Here is a 19285-nt window from a genome sequence, read left to right as displayed (position 1 = left end):
CAAAACAGAAAGAAAGGTCTTTGTGTTAGATGTGCAAATGTGTTAATAGGTAAAATAGCTGTGAAAAGACCAAAGATCAACATATTAATGCAGTAACTAACATTTCATAGACATATTTCCTGTCACATTGGTTGATTATCAAGTGAAGAATTAATTAAAAGTAAATGTATTTATTTATTTATTTTTCACAAATGAAAATAAATATTCCGGGGGAAATCCTTGGCCACGAGAGGGCGCCAAAGATCTACTCGGTTACAAGTCAGGCGACACGTCAGATCTGATCGAATTCCAACGGAGATGTTTTCAGATAACATTTTATCGCCGTGCTTGTTCAAAGGTCATTATCACTCTAGGCAGGTCGAGTGGAACGCTCCACTGAATACTTGTTTTAACACTTCAAAAAAACAAACTTTCTTTTAGAATACCCAAACTCGTCCAAAGTCTCACAAAGCCGTCAGATTGCCCCGCTGGTTAACTCTGAAAGGTTTCCCCTTTCGCCCGCCTCCACCCTACCTGCCCGTTTCCGGCCGTCGACGCTCACCTGGAGTGACGTCACGCTCTAATGAGCGCCCTGCGACCGGAGGAGGAAGTGCGCGAGAGAGAAGGAATATGTGAGTGACGGAGCGGAGCAGCAGGAGAAGGACAAGCAGAAGCAGAAGGAGAAGAAAGGGGGACCGCTGCTGCTGCTGCTGCTGCTGCCGCCGCTGCCGCCGCTGCTTCGGAGTCGGACCGCAGCTCTCCCGGACGACCGGCGGACGGACCTCAGCCTCCACCCCGCTGGAAGGCTGCTGTTGGTGGGCGGCGGGTTCAGCACACCGCGCACAGGTAGGAAGCGGCGGTACCAGCGCTGAACTGTGTGTCACCCCGGTGTTATGCTCCATGGGAATGTTGAGGCAGACATTTTTTTTTTTTTTTTCCCACCCTAATCCGACTGTGAGGCAGGGACGGAGCGCAGTTTCAACAGCGCTTTCCACTCCACTTGGACTGCTGGCTGAGAGAGAGGCGTTTTACAGGCTTCCATCACGGTGCTGTAACAATAGTTTAATAAAGCTGCAATTACGCACCTGTGTGTGTGTGTGTGTGTGTGTGTGTGTGTGTGTGTGTGTGTGTGTGTGTGTGTGTGTGTGTGTGGACACAATGTGCAGTGAAGTTGGATTATTTGTCACAAGAGGGTGGGGGGGAGCGAGGGGGGGGGGGGAGCGGATTTGTTTCACTGCAAGTTTCTTCTGTATTTGTGCGCAGATTTGTAGGGGCAGATCTGTTCATGTGTGAGTGTGTCAGTATGTGCGCGCGCGTGCGTGCGTGCGTGCGTGGGCAAGAAGTGCATTGTAGGAGTAAGAGTGAGTCATGGGTTGAGTCCCTTCACATGAGTTTGCACAACACAACCTGTGCCCACCGCTCTTTCTGGATGTGTGAGTGAGGGACTCGGATCACTGCCCTCTGAGTGAGGTTTCTTCCCCCCCCCAACCCCTCCAAGGTCGCCGTGAGTGGATGTTTTGGACACGCTCTTTTGCACCGCTCTTCGAACGGCAACTCCATTTAAGGTGCCGGGCGACGTGTGTTCATCTCTGTCTTCATGTTTCCTCCGCAGGCCCCGCTGATGTTGTAGGCTCCCGAAGAGCACGCTGGGAAAAGGCAGGGCACCATGTCCCAAACGCAGCAAGGCAGCTCAGAGGGCCACCAGGCCCCGCTACTCCTGGAGAGCCACTTCTCCACCGAGCTCCACATATACGAGCCTGGCGACGAGAAACCCCCCCCGCCTCAAAGTGAGACCCCCAAGGAGGACCAAGTGGACCGGGCGCTACGTCAGCAGGTGCTCCTGAGCACCCAGAGTCCCGCCGCCCTCAAGAAGGGCACCCACCAGCTCATCCCCAGGGGTCTGGCGACGGCGAGCGGCAGGCCCAAGAACCGCCACCACACCACCGTGGTGACGTTCCCGGTGGGGCTGGAGAACTCGACCCGGGTCCGTCACTCCACCCAGGGCCCGGACGTGTCCTGGGAGGACTACGACAGCGACGGGGACGGCTTCGCTTTGAGAAGGAATCGCAGGAACAAGTCCTACAGGGCGGCCGTGACAAGTTTGGACGTCGGGGCCATGACGAAAGGCGAGGGGTCCAACACCTTGTTGAAGCCCGCCAGGCCTGGCCGAGCACCCAGTCCCAATCCAGCACGCAGCCCCGGACGCAAGGTACGAAAGCTTGAAAGCTTGGGGGAGGGGGGGGCGAAGTCCCACTACAGTAGCACCCAGGATATTGTGTTTTGTCTGAACAAGGATTTGCGATTCACAAAGCCATTAGCGACCTGGAGTCATTAGCATGATGGTAGGTTTCCACCAAAAGTTGTGGAAAAGTCTACCGTCGCGGTGACAGTCCACATTGTCCAACCCTTGCTGACCTCCTGCCTTCCCTGCAGAGAACATTTGGGAGAAAGAGGAACCAGAACCAGCGCGGCTCCTTCAAGGACGGTAGGTTCCCTAAATGTGTCACTCTGTCCACTTCTCCAAAATTGTCTGAGCGACCCTACAAATAGATGAGGAGTTCACAATGATGTCTCAGAAATGGAATTCCGTAATAAGAGAGGTCTCAGTTGACAGGAAAGGGCTGAGCAGGAAATCTTTCACTCCAGATGCTTTCAGCATGCGAAATCCGTCATCTCATCCCAAATGTTGGATTTCAGTACTTCAGCCAAAGTAACACCTCTCGAGTTCTGTGAAGCGTTTTGGTGGGTGTTTTCTATTTGTTCTTCAACAAAACCTCCTCTCTGCTGCAGCTGCTCAAAGCCGAGTCGTTGAAACAACCCTGAGAAACCATAACATGGCTTCACATTGTAAAATGATTCAGTTGCCTCCGCAGGCGTCAGGTTCTGATTTTATCCCAGGAAATAAACACTGTGCTTTCTGCATGGTCCCAGTGCTGAAGCCTGAATTTAAATCAAACTCACTGACGTTCTCAACTCCAAGACGCCGTACGGATGCGATGATGACAACTTGATGAATCCTTTCCTTTCATTTTCAAACCTTTACCTGGTGCTTCAACTCTCGGAAGGGTTTTTGATTTCAATTTTTCCCTCTTTGACCCCCAGGTCGAGCAGCCGTGTGCCATCACTTTCACTAAACACCCCAAATCCTTCCAGAAAAACGGAATATTTAGCTCTATGTGTCCAGGATCCTGTGAAATTGCTGCGTCTGTGTGGCTGCTAGGTAGCACTAGAGGTTGTTACTCTGTAGTTCTGTAGTTGTACCTCTGTGTAGTTCACTGACGGGCTGGGGGTACATCTGACTTGGTGGTCAAAAGTATTGCACAGAAGTCAAAGTTGAGCTGACGTCGATGTCAATCTGCAGCCACGCCGCGTCTCTACCAGGAGATCCGCGAGAGGGGCCTGCACTCCACCAATCAGGACGAGCTGCTGGATGACTTTGTGGTGGTGGAAGCCCCCGTGGAGGACCAGGGCATCGTGGTGAAGAGCTACCGACCTGCGCAGCTCACCTGGAGCCAGCTTCCACAGGTGAAACCTCTTCTGCTCTGACGTGTGACTCCTGAATCACATGTCAGTGAACCTGCGTGATGTCTGTTATGCATTCAGTGTCTGACAACAAACTGCCAATACAATCTTTTCTTTTCTTTTGTCTCATTAAAAGTATGTCTGATAGATTTGGCTGTATTGGTAACAGCATAACATGGAATTTGGCTCTGTTATGTGTTCCTGTTGGTGAGCTAGCACGCTAGTCGCCAGTCCAAGCTAAGCTGGTTGTTTTTGCTGATGCCGCGCTTCAGATGATTGTCTGCGCACCATGTGACGAGGCTCACTGTTAGCCCTCTGTGTTCCTCCGCAGGAATAAGACAGCGTGTCCCTTCCTGGTGGTCATTCTCCTCTTGTCAGGACTAAATGCAGTTTTCCAAATAACTGCGCTAAGGGGTTTCACAGTTAGTTCGGAAATGATATATTCCGTTAATATGATGAGGACATTCGGCAAACTATTATTTAAACAGCCGTCATCTCCACGACACAGTGTAATTCAGTGTGTGTGACGCTGCTTTTCGTTTATCTCCCTCACTAAGGTGAAAGACTCGGGTATCCTGACGATGATCACCCCTCAGGAGAGGAAGAGACAAGAGGTAAGTTTGGTCAATGTCTTTTACCGTGTCCTGCTCTAATTAGAGCCTGTGTGTGCGCGTGTGGCCCGAGCACAGAAACATTCAGGCCACTTTTTAAGAATCCATTTTACAGTCACCGAGATTCTCATTCCATGCATGCCAACGTTGTGAAAAATCACCTTTAGTTTCTGGCAGTGGTGCAGGGTCCAGGAACAGATGCCTGAGGAGATGAAGCAGGTTGAGGTCGTGCCGCTATAACAAGCGATGGCATTTTAAATTAAATTGCAGAACAGAAAAATCAATCAAACCGGGAAAAGAAAACATCTCTGACCCACAAAGTGCGACAGCGTCCAAGGGAGGAGTTTCTCTTTTTATACGGTCCTCTCCAGGTTGTGTCAATACCAAAGGTACAAAACTTGTGTGCGCTGCCACACCCTGTCAGTGTGCGAACACTCAGTTTATCTACTGCACTGGTGCTTGTCGCACCCCTTCACGCCACAGTTCAAGTGCTCAAACTATCCATTAAAGAACTAAGCTGTGCATAATTCTGAGGAGTTTTTAAGGCCCAGTGTGTAAAATGTGGCTTGATTCATGATTTTTATATTGGTAAACGCTTACAAGCATACAGCCCAGAACAACATTGATAAAAGTGTATTATCTCAGTACAATAAAGGTGGTTTGGTTTTCCTACCCTTAGAATGGCTCTTATATATATATATATATATGAGAATGTACATAGAGCAAGGGTCTTGCTCCTAGTTAGCTGCCATCTTTTGCCGCCTTTTTTTTAAGGGAGCCCCGTATTAAAGGAAGGCTTCCTTAAAAAAGGCCATTGGACCTTTAATCAGTGATTTTCTCTGATAGTTGAAGCCGGCTTCTAGCAGGCACAAATGTCCGTTTCTCGCGTTGCATTTTCGGGTCGGAGATAATGGTGTTCACTCAGGAAGTATGTTTTTTTGGATTAGCTTGTGTAGCAACTTTTCGTCACGTCTGCGCAGGAAGTAGAGTTGACAGGTGACTCATCACCACAAACTCAGAGTGGGATGGCAAAAGTAGCAGGCAGTTTCTGCTGAGGGTGAAAGAGTCCTAATAAACTGGTAAATGAACCACGCCATCCAACAAATAAAGCAGCTGTGCTACGAATGTACAGCAAAACAAACCGGTGCAGGGACGTCCCTCCACTGACCACCTGCTGGTCAAACATGGACATTACAGGGCCATTGAAGTGAGGAAATTGAAGGAGCTCCTCACTGCTTTCTTCTGCATTGTTCTGTTGCCTGTTCTGTATTCCTTTTGGCTGCTAAGTTAGCAGGCTGTGTTTCTGGTTGGCATGGAGCGGCGTCTGTTCACTACTTCTTGTTGTTTGTTGACATGGCCGCCGGGGGGGGGGAGTTTCAGCTCAGTAGGCAGGGAGGACAGGGAGATTTGAACTCATAATCACGAACCGCAGAGTCAACAAGAAGCCGGGGAATGTCACGTGCTGAGGATGTGCGTGACGTTCATCAGTGCCGCCTCCCTGATCATAACGCCGTCACTAACTGTAACATTTCACACAAACTGTCTTTAAAGATGGTTAAAAAAAAAAAATATATATATATATATATATATATATATATATATATATATACACACACATATATATATATATTTATATATATATATATATATATATATATATATATATATATATATATATATATATATCAACTGTGCTTATTATGTCTTTGATTTTAAACAGACACATGTCTGTTTAAAAGAGAGATGTAAACCCATGATGAAGATCAGTTTCTCGCTCAGCATTCATATTGACTCCGTTCAGAAGAAGAAGAAGCTGTCAAAGTCAACTTGGCAGGTGCAAGGTGGGCGAGCGGCGGCAGAGTGAAATGTCCTTCAGCTGTGCGCTTAGCCGAGCTGCCTCTCCGCAGGCCATCTTTGAGATCATCACTTCGGAGCACTCGTACCTGCACAGCCTGGGCATCCTGGTGCGCCACTTCAAGGACAACGAGGCTCTGAGGAGAACGATGACGGCGACGGAGCACCACCACCTCTTCTCCAACATCTCCGTCATCCACAGCGTCAGCCAAAGGTGATCTGAGACACAGGCACAGCTTGGGTTGTTCTGTTTGTTTGTTTGTTTGTTTGTTTGTTTGTTTGTTTTATTCATCCGTGCAGCAGCGTAACAAGCCGTCCATTTGCTCGCAGCATCTTCGCTGTTTATTGCCAACCTTGTAAAACTGTCACATCCTTTTTTCTTTTTTTTCTCTCTCTCTCTCTCGCTCTCTTTTTAAATTCCTGTTCCCGCTCCTGACAAAAGTCAAAATGAATCAATGTAAAAGTTGCAGCTTGAGAACTTTGCCCTCAGCACTAGTCTGGAGGATCCTGTGCGCTCTGTCGGCAGGTCAGAACACGTCTGCCAAACTGGTTCTGCAGCCTTTTTGCCCTTTGTGGTATTTTTTTTTTCTTTCTTTCTTGTGGCTTCTATGATGCGCTGCAGAGCAGCCTTTCGTCTCGGGTTCACTGTCTGCTGTTATTTTTGAATGACAATAAATCCAGTTTGGGCGGCCAAGGGAAAAGGGTCCGCCCGAGTTTCACAGGGTCTGTGAGGTGTCACATCGCCCTGCGTTCGCCCTCTGGCTTCGCCTGCTTTCCAGGTGTCACTTTTCTCCTTTTTTGTTGAAAAGGCACAAGGGAAGGGCGGAGCTTTGACTTCCTGTTCATAATTCTAATCATGGGAAACCTGTGCGCAGTCTCAACATCAGGAATTTTAACAAATTGAGTTCCTGAGTAAATTCTGATCATCATACAACCGAGTCATTTTTTTAACATTATTTAACTGCGCTTGCTTTGCCTTAACTGATCAGCTGCGGTGAACTTATTTGACCGTAAAGTTATTATTTTTGCATGTCAGGCCAAACAAAACTCCCGAGGACATTGTCTATCATTCTTGTCCTGACCATATCACTAAAAGCTCAATTATAAAATAATCTATCGCAAAATAGTTTCTTCATTCCATAATTGTTTTATTTTACGCTATGCAGTCGCCATAAATCTGATTTAAAGGAGAAGCTTCTGACTCAAATAATCACTGTCTCTCTTTCCTTTGCATTCTCTGCACTGACAGTACAAGTTTGTTTGGATCAGACACCGTTTTCCGGGCGCTCCAGCGTGCGGCCTTGTTGAGCTGCAGGCTCTCCGTCTCTGAGCTGCACTGATGTAATCAGCCTGTGGGAGGAAAAACACATAGAGTCACTTCTTCACTCGCCTCCCCCTTCCCCTCCCTCTCTCTCTCTCTCTCTGCATTTTCAGGTTTTTTGAGGACCTCGAGCGGCGTCACTATGACAATCCTGTTATCAGGGACATCAGCGATATCGTCCAGAACCATTCCTCGCACCACTTTGAGCCCTACATCGTCTACTGCTCCAACGAGACCTTCCAGCAGAGGACGCTGCAGAAGCTGCTGTGAGTCCCAGCAGCGGACTGGAGCGTTTACGTTTTTTTATTGTTGTTTTTGTCTCTTTTTTTTTTTTTTTTTTGATTTTCTGCCTTTCTTTCTGTCTGCTAGAAACACCAACACCGCCTTTAAAGAGACCCTGAAGCAAATTGACGGGAGCGCTGAATGTGGAGGCCTGCCAATGATTTCTTTCCTCATCCTGCCCATGCAGAGGGTGACCAGGCTGCCGCTGCTGCTGGACGTCAGTCTAACTTTATTAATTCACAATGCACAAGCAACAAATAAAAAAACAAAAACAATCAGCGCCCACTCAACGCAAGTTATTAATGGTTCCTTCCTTGCGCTTCCTCAATGGTGGCACAGGTTGTTGTCTGCAGAATGATATCATCAGCACAGTGCCTTTGAAAGTCTCTTTCTTTTTCTTTTTTTGCTTTCCGCACAGACAATATGCCAGAAAACGCCGGACAAGACGGCGGAGTACTTTGCAGCCGTGTGGGCACTGAACGCCATTGGCAAGGTAACGATGCTGAGATGCAGCACATTTAAATGACTTGAAGCCATAAAGGACACCACGTATTGGAGATTCATTTGAGGATGATGTGTTTTTCTGAGATAGCGATTAACATGCCTTCATAAACAGTGGGCGGAATGTCTGGATGTGACAAGGGAACTGAAAGCAATGATTGTCAGAAAATATTTTTTATGGACATCGGAGGGGGGGGGGGGGAGTATTTTTCTGAGCCTTGATCACTGAGTATCATAACACCTTCTTCACATTTTCTTAACTTTTATAAGTTAAAAACATTATTTTTTTTTAACATTTATATTCACTCACACACTAGAATGTCTGTAAGTAGCATATATATTACATATATGTTGATCTGTAGCTCTGTGAAGTATCGTAGCCTAACAGCAGCTTCAATGCCGTCAAAATCACTTTTTGAACATTTCCTCGTTCATTAGCAGCAGTCAACTCACAGTCAGTTCTCCATCCAGCGACAAAATGGAGCAAACTGTCGCTGCACTCAGCCGCACTTGTTTCACGGACCAAACAAACATGGCAAACGAGCGGACTTTCTCCTTACACACGCAGTACCTGGTGTTTACCCACCAGGGTGCGCTGACAAACACTGCTGGTGGAGGAACATTGACTCAGGGAAGAGTGTGCGGCAGTGCTGTGATGTCACTGCTGTGATTACCATTTCAACAGCTGGTCACGGCCTGCAACGATGGAGCCAGGCGGATGGAGAGGACGGAGCAGATGTACACCATCCAGAAGCAGATGGACTTTGGGAAAATCAAGGTTGGAGCTCACCAAAGAAAACACAACGCATTCTTTGTTTTTTCAATGTTTTTGAAGGTTTTTCTACCTTAAAATTACACAGTACACAGCACAACACGTCCCCTGATATTGGACTATACAGCTGTGGCTGCCTGCCCAACAATCTCTCACAGTGACACACCTGTCAGGTCTCCTGCTCAACTCCTCTTTCCACTTTGCTCTCTATCTGGGACCCATGAACCAGCTAACTTCTTACAGTCAGACAAGAGCTTGTGATGTTGGGGAGGAGCGTTGCCTTAACACAAAGCAACAAGGTGCTGGGCAGGCGACCAAAGTTATATTGTCCGATACCAGGCGAGATGACCGTGTAATTCTGCTTGTTACACATAAAAGAAGCATAAAAATGGACTTGAGACTTGAGAATCAGTTGTGGGGATGAAGTCAAAATGAAGATGTCCAACCTCTGTTTGATGTCTCCCGTGTGCCTGGCAGCCGTTTCCCCTGGTGTCAGCATCCCGGTGGCTGAAGAAGCGCGGTGAGCTGGCCATCTCCAGCGAGGAGCTCAGCATCTGGAGGGCCTTCAGCCACAGGAGCAACTATCTGTTCCTCTTCAATGATGTCCTGATTGTCACCAGGAAGAAGAGGTCTGTTGTCGTGAATTATGTTCAGCTACGCAATATAGAGAGAATTATTTGAGAACGGGTTTTTACAAAAACATATTATCATCTTAAACATCTAAAGTTAGAAAATATTTTCTATGGTGTCAATGTATGAACAAACCCGACGACTAATGTGGTAAGAATGGGGTTTAACATATCATGAAATTTGACAAGAAAACTGCATAGGAAGCCAATATTCTTAAGAAGATGAATTTTCTGCATTTATGGACTGTCTTGGCTTTAATAGCCTTGAATTACAGGGATTGTTTCCCAAACTAATTCATTTTAAATGTCCACCTGGTAAGAACCACCAGAAAACCAATGGGAGGCTAGATTTTTCTGACCTCCAGCGCCGATCTCATTAGCAGAAGTCTTTGCTTTGAAGGGCAGGTTTCAGCAGTGTCATCTCACTTTTAGTCACACCTGATTGGTTAGTGAACTGTAACAGTATCTGAAACACTTCCGCTTGGAACTTTTTGAAATTTCAGAGTTGACGTCTCAGTGGTTCAACAGTCCTCGACATTCATTCAGACTTCAGAAAAAAAGACAGATTTCTTACTGCCAAGAGTTTCTCGGTGACTGGGTGAACTCGTCCTACTAACATTGTGTCAGTCCGGCTGAGGACTGCAGGTCCACATTGAGACAGGAGAAGGAACGTCCATGTGCTGCGTGCATTCTTCGGATTCTTCACTCTCCCGTTTAGCATGATTTCTGTTTTGACTTAGGGAGGACCCAAACAATGTCAGCTCAGAGGAAAAGGACACTGGAGACAGAGGTCTAAAACCCGCTGTCACTCAGTCTGCAGGCCATAATGTCTACCAGATGATTAGCACTGAGGAAAATAATTTGGTTTCAGTGTGCTAATGCTTATCCAAAACAGCCGAAACGGTGTTTAACTGAACTAAAATTTGGAAAACTGGAACTAAAACCAGAGTACTCCAGTAAATATTAATAAATATCAGACCAGGTCAAACCTGATCTGCTTTTCCAGAAAGTATGATAATGAAAATGTTTTTCCATCCTTCTTCCAGCGAGGAGAGCTTTGTTGTGATGGACTACGCCACTCTGGAGAATGTGGAGGTGGAGGTCGGACAGGATCCAGAGCCACGGATGTCTCCGCCGGCCAAGAACAGTCACTATCTGTCCTTCAGGCTGGTGATGAGCAGGAACAGTGAGGGCAGAGCTGAGCAGATCTGCCTCGTGGCCGAGTCCAGGTAAGGTGCACTCGGCTCCCATCAGCAGTCAATCAACTGCCAGATTCCTCTCAGGCCTTTTTGATAAACGCATGATGTAAAAATTAAGGAAGCACGAGGAACAGTTTTGTTTTTAATTATATAGAAATTATTACATTGGGTTTCAAAGAATGTCCAAGTACGAATCTAGTTTGGCAGATAGAAAACTTGGACCTTGGATTTGTTTGATTTCACTTTTATCTAATTAACCAGAGAGTTATTACACAGTGAAGGTAATCATAAAAGAAGGCCAAACTGCAAAAACTGTGTTTGCATAGAGCAAGTAAAATCAATTTGACTGACCCGCTAAAGTTAGTTCTAAGAGTAAAACATGATTTTCAGCTTTGCTCTGTAACATTAAGGGGGAGATGTTTATAGATATAGATTTTTCTTCTATTTTGGACAAACATTTTGTCAAATTGTCTCACTGGTTCAGCAATAAGAAAAACATTTTTTTTTTTTTTTTTTTTTTAATTTAATTGGTTGTTTGAAAAATTAACAATTAAAGTTTTTAATAATTTCCCCATAGGGGTTGAAGGGCAAACACAAGGTCTATTTTTTTTTTTTTAAACACCATTTGTTTTTCAAGTTCCTTACAGTCCCGAATTATCCTCGTGTAACGTGTAAGCAAATCCAATGCTTTACCTCTGTCTCCCTCTAGCGGTAAAAAAAAAAAAAGAAAAAAGAAAAAAAAGAAAAGAAATAGTCAAGCTGCATGTGTAAACCCAATCAGACTGATGCGTGTGGTAAATCATCTGTGCGAGCACATGTAACTGTGTCGTGTTGTTGTTGTTGCAAAGATTGGACCGGGCACGGTGGATAGTCGCTCTTCGAGAACACAAACAGGAAGACCTCTCCTCATCCACAGTTGGTGAGTTGGCATGTTTCACCGACTGGAGGATTCTTCTTCACTTTGTAGTTCACTGGAAATAGAGGGTTCCCACTTCCCACAGTTGGACAAAGTGAATTTCACCAATCACAAGAAAACTCTTATTGTTCACTTTTCCGAAAGTGAACAAAAGTTTGGGAAATCAGCCTTTTGTAATGTCATCGCGAGCACTGATACCTCTTCAGGGTAAATGGTAATGTTTTCAGCAAGGTTTTTTGCTCAACTGTCTTTTCTTTGCAAACATATGGATTTAACCATTTTCAATTTCGAAAGTGGTTCAATCCAAATGTTTGCAGGATGCAGTGAACGGCTAAATATTGCAATTTTTGACAGCTATCTAGTGTGGCTTTCATTACTGGAGTCTGATATAAAAAAGAAAAAATATATGTGTCCAGTGTTGGACCTTTTACTTACATTTAATGGTTGTGGAAGAAGGAACTGGCCCCAAACAATTAATGACACTAAATTACCTAAAAAACTATGTGACAGTACAAACATTCCAGTGATTAATCTGAAGAATCTTCTGTCAGACAAGTCGAGCGCTATAATGAAATGTGACGGCGTATCGTTGTGCTTCAGGTCAGCCGCAGTATGAGGCCACCAAAGCCTACATGCCCAAGGAACCGGATGAGCTGGGGTTGAAACAGGCTGAGCTCGTCATTGTTTTCCAGAAGGAAGAAGGTGAGGCGGCCTCCTCGCGTGCGCTAGTTTCTCTTTTGTTTTTCACTGGAGACATAAACCCAACAGCTTACACAGACAAAAATGTTGTCTCGTGTTTCCGTGTCACCTTGTTAAGCCTGGTGCTACGGGGAGAGGATGCGAGATGGAGAGAGAGGCTGGTTCCCAGCTAGCTGCGCCACAGAGATCACCAACCCCACAGTCATGGAGAACAACGTTCAGCGCATGAAGAGGCTGCGCAAAGAAACCAACGTCTAAGCAACGCACACCAGAGAGAAAGAGTGGCAAGGACGGGTGCCATTCGCTACTTCGTTTTGCCAAACACAAGGTGTCTCATCAGCACATTACTACAGAAGTAAAGCATCAGATGAGGCCTCGTCCAGTTGATATTTCAGCTCTTTTTGTAAGTGGACAAGTTGATCACCTGGTTTGAACCCATTTTCTTGAATGTGACTTATTGCATATAAATGTGATTATATACAACTACTATACTCCTGGCCAACAATGACCGACTTTGCAGTTGCAAGACTTGCTGGTAGGGAACTATACTTGAACTGGAGTGTTGCCATGTCCTTTGTTATCTCATTGTACATTTCATAAAATTTTGTCTTAGGTTTTAAGAACTATTTTTTCTGTAAAAAGATTTTGAACATGCCTCCCCAAGTTTGCAATTTTTTAACACGCAGATTGAATTATGACAAGTTCAATATTTTTGCCATTGAAGGGTTTCACTGTACTCAAATGCGTTTGCCAAATAACCCCTTGTGATTTAAGGTTGCATTTGTTGCATCTTACGGCATTAACACAAATCAACAACTCTTTAAGATCGTATTCCTCCATCCCTTACTGAAGGAAAGCAGCCTCGTGAGGGCGCAACTCACACCTGGCACTGGGCCGATCATCGTTAACATGCCTTTTGTGACATCACAAATGGGTGATTTCCCGATCTGTGTCGCTTTAGCCCATTTTCTGAAAAGCACAGCAAAATAAAAGTAAAGGACGATTCTTATTTCAAGAAAGAATGAAAGTTACTGTGCATATTGTTGGAAAACACTGCTTAAGTGAATTTTCATATGGAACCTCGACGGCAGAAAACTTAGAAACACCAAATGAAGCATTGTATGCGTAACAAAGTGCTGTGTGTCGCCGCTTTAAGACCATCTCATGTAACAAAATAAAAGCCAACACCGTGGTCAAGTTTCCTGGTTTCTGGACTTTTATTTTAGCTTGCATTTTGTTAAAATGTTTGAATACATAAAAAGTTATTTAAAAATGTCAAACTGACCAGATATCAAATTTCATTTTTTTTAAAAACCATTTGGTGTAAAAACTTAGGACAGATTTAGAAAAACATTAGCCGTTTCCCCAAAACGTTTTTGTAGCTGTCACATAAAAATAATGGAAAAGAAACAAGTCTGCATAGATTCTGCAGGCAATTGGTGGTAATCTGGTCGAATGCATGGTGCAAGCTTGTGACGATCGTCAAGTCAAATCTTTATTGCTCAGATCTTGTTTGATGTTTCTTCTTGTTGTTGACAAAAAAACTGGAACGGACAGAAAGAAAAAAAAAAAGTCAATTTTCATGCCGTGTATACAGGAAGGAATCCACCAGCCAAACCCTCTGGGCACTGTAATGCAATATAATGACCGCCAGCGTCATTTAATCCCATGCCAAACATCAGTCCTCGCAGCTCAGTGTTTGGCCTCAGCAGCCAGACTCACCCGGACGATGGTAAAAGATGGTAGGTGCCGGTGGGCAGGTTCCTTCCTACTCAGCCCCACCCTGCTGGGCCTCGGGAGCGGACGTTTTCTCTGCAGATGTGTCACCTCCTGTCTTGGCCTCCTTGGTTTCCGGGCCGGGTTTGCCACCACTCTGAGGGCGTCTGCGGCGGTAGTTGAGAGGGCGACGGGGGCGCCGCTGGCGGGCCTGCTGGTTAGGCCCGCCTTCGCCACCCTGATTCTCCTTGTCCTCCTCACCATCCCGCACAGGTCTAGGACGGGGTGGCCCCCTGGGGCGAACACAAGAAGAGAGGGGGGAAAAAACAACCTGCTGTTGGCAAAGCACTGTTGGGAAAAGTACAACTTAATATTGGGAAAAACATTAAATGCAAGGGCGTCTCATCTTGACATGCAATAGCAGCAATACGATGTTCAGCTGCAATAAAAGACAAGCTTCTCAACATACTACTGGTGAAATTTAGTGTTGGGAAAATTTGATATGTGCCAATTTATTATCATCATTAGCATTCTTTTGTTGCAGCTCTGCATCAACGACGCCAACATGCAAACCCTGGCCTGAACCTTGGTCGGTAGCCTCTGTAGTAGTTTTGCCTTGCTGGTCTGTTGCCCTGGTCTGCTCCTCCTTCTCCTTCACCCTCGCCTCCCTGAAACCAAACACACGTAACAACTGACACGGAGCAACACTTGGAGGCAACGCAGTGGCAAAGAAGTGCATTTCCTGCATTGCACAATAGTGTCCTTTGACAGGAAAGAAAAAAGAAAAATAGGATATTGGCGAGACCCCCGATACACCAAGGGTTGTTTGTTCACGACCACGTGAGTGCTTGGAAATAAACTATAGGTGCCGATACAGTGCTGGGAGTGCTGGGTGCCTGCTTCAGGATGGTAGCCCTGTGACGGCGTACCTCAGTCATCTCTTCGCGTGGCGCGTTGGTGTACGGGGGCCGGCGGCCGTAGCGTCTACGTACAAAGTATTGGGGGAAACGCCGTCTGCCAGGGTAGGTGGGCCTGCGCTGCTGCTGCTGCGAGTCTCCTTCAGGGGCGTTCTCTCCGCCGTCTCGGACGCCCTTGTCACGACTTCCGCTGCCGGCCTCCCCCTCTCCGTCACTCTGGTAGTTCTCCGGGTACTCTCCACCGCGGGGAGGGCCCCGTCTCCGGGTAAAGCGCCTATAGCGATTCCTCTCAGCAGCATACTTGCTTCCCTGGACTGCAACGCCTCCTGGGCCGGTGACATTCGCCGCCTCAGCTCCCTGGACACAGTTGCCAAATTAGCATTGTGCTTGTCCCAAGCGTGTCAAAAATGTGCACTTGTCAGATGGATTTTAATAAAGACTTCTAACCTTCTCTCCTTCAACTACGTCAAACTCCACTGTTTCTCCATCTCCAACACTGCGAAGATATTTCCTGGGGTTGTTCTTCTTGATTGCAGTCTAAAAACACGAACAGCTCACACGTGAGACCGTAAACCATATCATTGGAACAGCAATAAAAAAAAAATATAATAAAAAAAAAACCCACAAGAATCACAGCTTACCTGATGTACAAAAACGTCCTCTTTTGTGTCATTCCTAGATTAAAGGGAAATAAGACTTCATTACAGATATGATTGTGGTGTTTGTGAACAGAGTGCATCTAACCCAAGTTAAGATTAATGTCTCTAATCGATGTAGCACCAGCATGGAGAGCAGCAGGCAAATCGCCTGTTTAGCTTTGCAAGCAAATCAAAATCTTAATAGGATTGAAAATGTTCCTAAGATAATGGAGGAGTGTGTAGGAGACTGAGACAGGATCCACGTACCTATTGATGAAACCATATCCATTCCTGACGTTGAACCATTTGACTGTACCCAGGACTTTTGTTGCTGCAACAACACACATCATAAAACAATTTAAGCAAAATGTTTCCCCGATACCATGTAAAAGTAATATGCTGTTATTCAAAACACAAATGTTTTAAGCCAATTCATTCATGTTTTACATAGCATATGATATCAGGCGCAGTGAAAAAAAAACATGCTGAAAACAAATCCAAGGCCAGAGAAAATGTGTAAGTTAAATATAACTTGCAACTGTCGACCTTTTTTTAGACCCTGATGCATAGGAGTGTCCCGTGCCAAGCAGCACTTGTAAAGCGCGAGCAAAAGGGCATTCGAAGCTATTCGACGGCAACCTGCATCTTCAGCTAAACGTACTGAACTTAACGAGCAGTAATTCAGTGGCAGGTGCACTGACAGCACAGTAGGCCGTGGTCGCCGTCATACTTCCAAAGTCCAGCAACTACAAACCTACTGCCCCATTTTAAGCCGCACGGCTCGCTACTCGAGCAGTCACACGTGGTACAACCGCGCACCGATGATACTTTAGCACGTATCGTGCCCCACTGACTTGGTTAGCAGTGAAGCTAACCGGGTTTCACCCATGTGGTTGGATTAGCGCCAGCAACCTGCAAGCACGGTCCATCGCCGACAATTTAGTACGACAAATCGCCATCGCGTGCCTGACCAGTGGCAATACAATATCTTCTATGGTTTCCCAGAACGAATGGCAGAGTCAGAGAAACCCACGTAGCCGTTCGGCGACCATTTTGAGTGGCCTCTTAGCAGCCTTTAGCTCGCTAGCCTAGAGCGCTCGTTAGCCACAAAGCTAAGTAGTTAGGCCGGAGCGCTAGCGCAAGCACCCAAAACATAGCAAAATTCGACACCCACTGGTAGGAGAAAAAAAAATTCGTAAATTATTGTTCAGCGTAGAAGCATCGGGCTATTGTCTTGTCACCTATTGTATTCTATGCACCAGCGTTAATTAGCCTTCTTGAATAAATTGCATGAGCCAACCCAGTCGTATTCTCTTGAACAAAGAGACTGTTAGCAGTTAGCCTTAGCTCGCTTTCGACGGACAGTGGCCGGCTAAGTGGGGTGGTTGAAATTACATCGTGTTCCCAAACGGTGTACGATTAAAGGTTGGCATTAATTACTGCAGCGTAGCTAACTAACAGATTCTGGCATCTGCTACGGTTTCTTGACTACATAATGGTTTGAAACAGCGACATGAAAATTAATTAGATAGGTTGATCTTAAATTGGACTTCAAATGCTGGCCAGAGCCGGCAACATGGCACTTAGTGACGGATAGGAATGTAAGGGCCGATAAATACGGGACAATTAATCTCACAATTCGCCAAAACTTAAAATACATAACTTCATAAAAAAAAATAAAGGTTATTGAAACCCGTTTGTTTCCAACGTTTATTACGGAATTAATAAAGGATTTGCTATTGACATAATTTCAGTTGGAGGCACCCAGCAGTACTAACAAATCGATGTATTTTTTTGCACTGTATGAAAAGTAATTTTACATTTACTTGGATACCCTTATTGTTGCCAACCAGACTTCACAATAAACGACAGAATAATTTATATGAAAAATACATGAAATCCGAGCACACAGCAAAATATTGCTTCTCCAGAGCGAAATGTAAAATGTGCTTTTATGTTGGACAGTTCGCCGCAGCCACTTTATTTAAGTGTAAACCAAAACAGTTGAACTAACAGCAGTACTGAATGGTTCTTTAACGTTATTAACCATTGCTTTTCGGTATCACCTGAAATGCACCCCGCAACCACATTAGCTAGCTTAGCTAACTAGCCCCTTCTCGAGCCGCCTTACCGATGACCTTCTTATCCCCCGCGGAAGCTGCGGCTGCCGGGCTGGATGGGCTCTCTACGTCGGCGTCAGGCAGCGGCGCTGCTTGTTGTGTTTCGGCCTCGCTGCTCATGGTTACTACTGGTTGGTAATGGCTTCTGCCGGCGGCGGCTCTCTGCTACGTTTCCCGGTGCTAGATGGTAACCTGGGCCGGCGGTGGTGGGGGCTACTGCCTTCGGGCTCTCTGCTTTCCTCTTTCCGCTCCCGTTGCCGATCGAACTGGGCAGAATGAAAATGTGTGCCGGGGAATGTTCCTGTTTCGGGCCCGCCCCCCGCGTCTTTGAATTGGCTGAGTTCTATGAGGAAGGATAAAGGCGATTACTATTGGTGAAGAGGCTTGCCACTTTAATGTGGGGGAAAACGCGAGTCAACGAGCTGATTGGACGAAAGAAGATAGTATCCGCCTATGAAGACCGCCCCCTAGTGATGTCAGAGCCAGACGAATCGCACGGATACCCATGCCACTGAGGGACCGCCGTCTGCCTGATGTGACATCCAGAACCTGCTCTGAAGCACTTACAGAGTTCGTAAGCTTTACTGATCGGGCGAAATTAATTTAGTGAAGCCACGAGACTGAACATCGTACAGGCTGTTCGAGACGTATAGATCTCCTTTTATCTGGCCCATATAGAGAGTAGCTTGAGGGACACTTGACCCAATTATTGGAAGGTTTGGAACTTCGCGCTGTCTTCACCATTGCTCATTTTGCAGACCTATTTTTGGTGTTTTCTACAAAAATACAAAAACACTTGTTTTCCGTTAGAATATTTGCAAGCTTCATGGGCTGCACACATATGACACGTTCATCTCAAGACGGACCTGCAGTAGACAATGAGCATAATGGTCTTCCAAAGTGCATTTACTGTACAATGAAAGTAGGTTTTCATGTCAGTTGAGATTTAAAGGGAGCACACTTAAAATATTTGGCTATGCTACCTTTGGGAAATCTTGGGAAGTCCTCTTGGCTTGTACGAATTAAGATTTAACGGTGCACAAACGTTCACAAACCCCACTTCAACCGAAGCAGAGCAGACAGGCCCAGACTGAGCGTGAGACAAACGCAGCACAGCCCCCCCCTCCCATCCCCACTCATTGTCATGTTAATGCTCCGCTGGCACTGTTTAGGAGCACTGGCTGGTCTGTGAAGAGCTCACTGCACTGCTCATGGCTGAGCTCCAGTTCTCCCACACAAAAATGGGCTTTATTATTGACCTCAGAAAGCCTCCCCACGCAGGACAACCCCCCACCCCCCAACATTAAAAAAAAAACCCTCTTCTTCCTGCCTCCGTAAGAACAGTCGCCTCCTCAATGGGATCTTTTGTGCCATGGCAGAGAGTTCCGAAGGCAGAAGAGCGGAGGGGACTGCACGGGTGGGGGAGGGGGTCTGCCGGCTTGGATTTGTATGGATGGCAGGCAGGGATAAGGAGAGGCAGCCATAAGTTCAGCAGAGGATTGCTTGGCAGTGGAGACGGTGCCTCGGAGGTCTGTCATTCTGAAGTGTTTAAATGCAGTGGGGCTGCGCTTGGTTACATTCTGGGTCAAATGTACGCACCTGCTATTCC

General features: G+C 46.1%; 2 protein-coding genes across 3 annotated transcripts; one reads left to right on the top strand and one right to left on the bottom strand.

The window, feature by feature from the left end:
• The first annotated feature begins 538 nt into the window (after nucleotides 1-538).
• Nucleotides 539-13485, top strand: arhgef16 (Rho guanine nucleotide exchange factor (GEF) 16). The gene is made up of 15 exons (XM_076042119.1): nucleotides 539-825; nucleotides 1592-2188; nucleotides 2413-2464; nucleotides 3341-3504; nucleotides 4059-4115; nucleotides 6020-6180; nucleotides 7401-7553; nucleotides 7657-7786; nucleotides 7988-8062; nucleotides 8756-8848; nucleotides 9320-9471; nucleotides 10518-10700; nucleotides 11519-11589; nucleotides 12187-12288; nucleotides 12404-13485. The coding sequence occupies exons 2-15, from the start codon at nucleotides 1646-1648 to the stop codon at nucleotides 12541-12543; spliced, it is 2076 nt and encodes a 691-aa protein (XP_075898234.1). The 5' UTR covers nucleotides 539-825; nucleotides 1592-1645; the 3' UTR covers nucleotides 12544-13485.
• Nucleotides 13479-17963, bottom strand: ybx1 (Y box binding protein 1). Of its 2 annotated transcripts, none has more exons than XM_076042126.1 (8): nucleotides 17688-17963; nucleotides 15824-15887; nucleotides 15560-15593; nucleotides 15366-15455; nucleotides 14931-15275; nucleotides 14587-14669; nucleotides 14008-14294; nucleotides 13479-13829 (listed from the first exon to the last, which is right to left on the bottom strand). In XM_076042126.1, the coding sequence occupies exons 1-7, from the start codon at nucleotides 17794-17796 to the stop codon at nucleotides 14054-14056; spliced, it is 966 nt and encodes a 321-aa protein (XP_075898241.1). In that variant the 5' UTR covers nucleotides 17797-17963; the 3' UTR covers nucleotides 13479-13829; nucleotides 14008-14053. The 2 variants fall into 2 exon arrangements, with proteins under 2 accessions (XP_075898241.1, XP_075898242.1); XM_076042127.1 differs by having other exon boundaries at nucleotides 14994-15275; nucleotides 17688-17961.
• Nucleotides 17964-19285: the final 1322 nt, after the last annotated feature.

This window comes from Nelusetta ayraudi, unplaced genomic scaffold (assembly GCF_046127955.1).
Source record: "Nelusetta ayraudi isolate G7.1 ecotype Tasmania unplaced genomic scaffold, CSIRO-AGI_Nayr_v1 ptg000070l, whole genome shotgun sequence".
NCBI lineage: Eukaryota > Metazoa > Chordata > Actinopteri > Tetraodontiformes > Monacanthidae > Nelusetta > Nelusetta ayraudi.
Note: the sequence above shows the minus strand (reverse complement) of the source record. Positions and strands in the feature narration are given on the sequence as shown.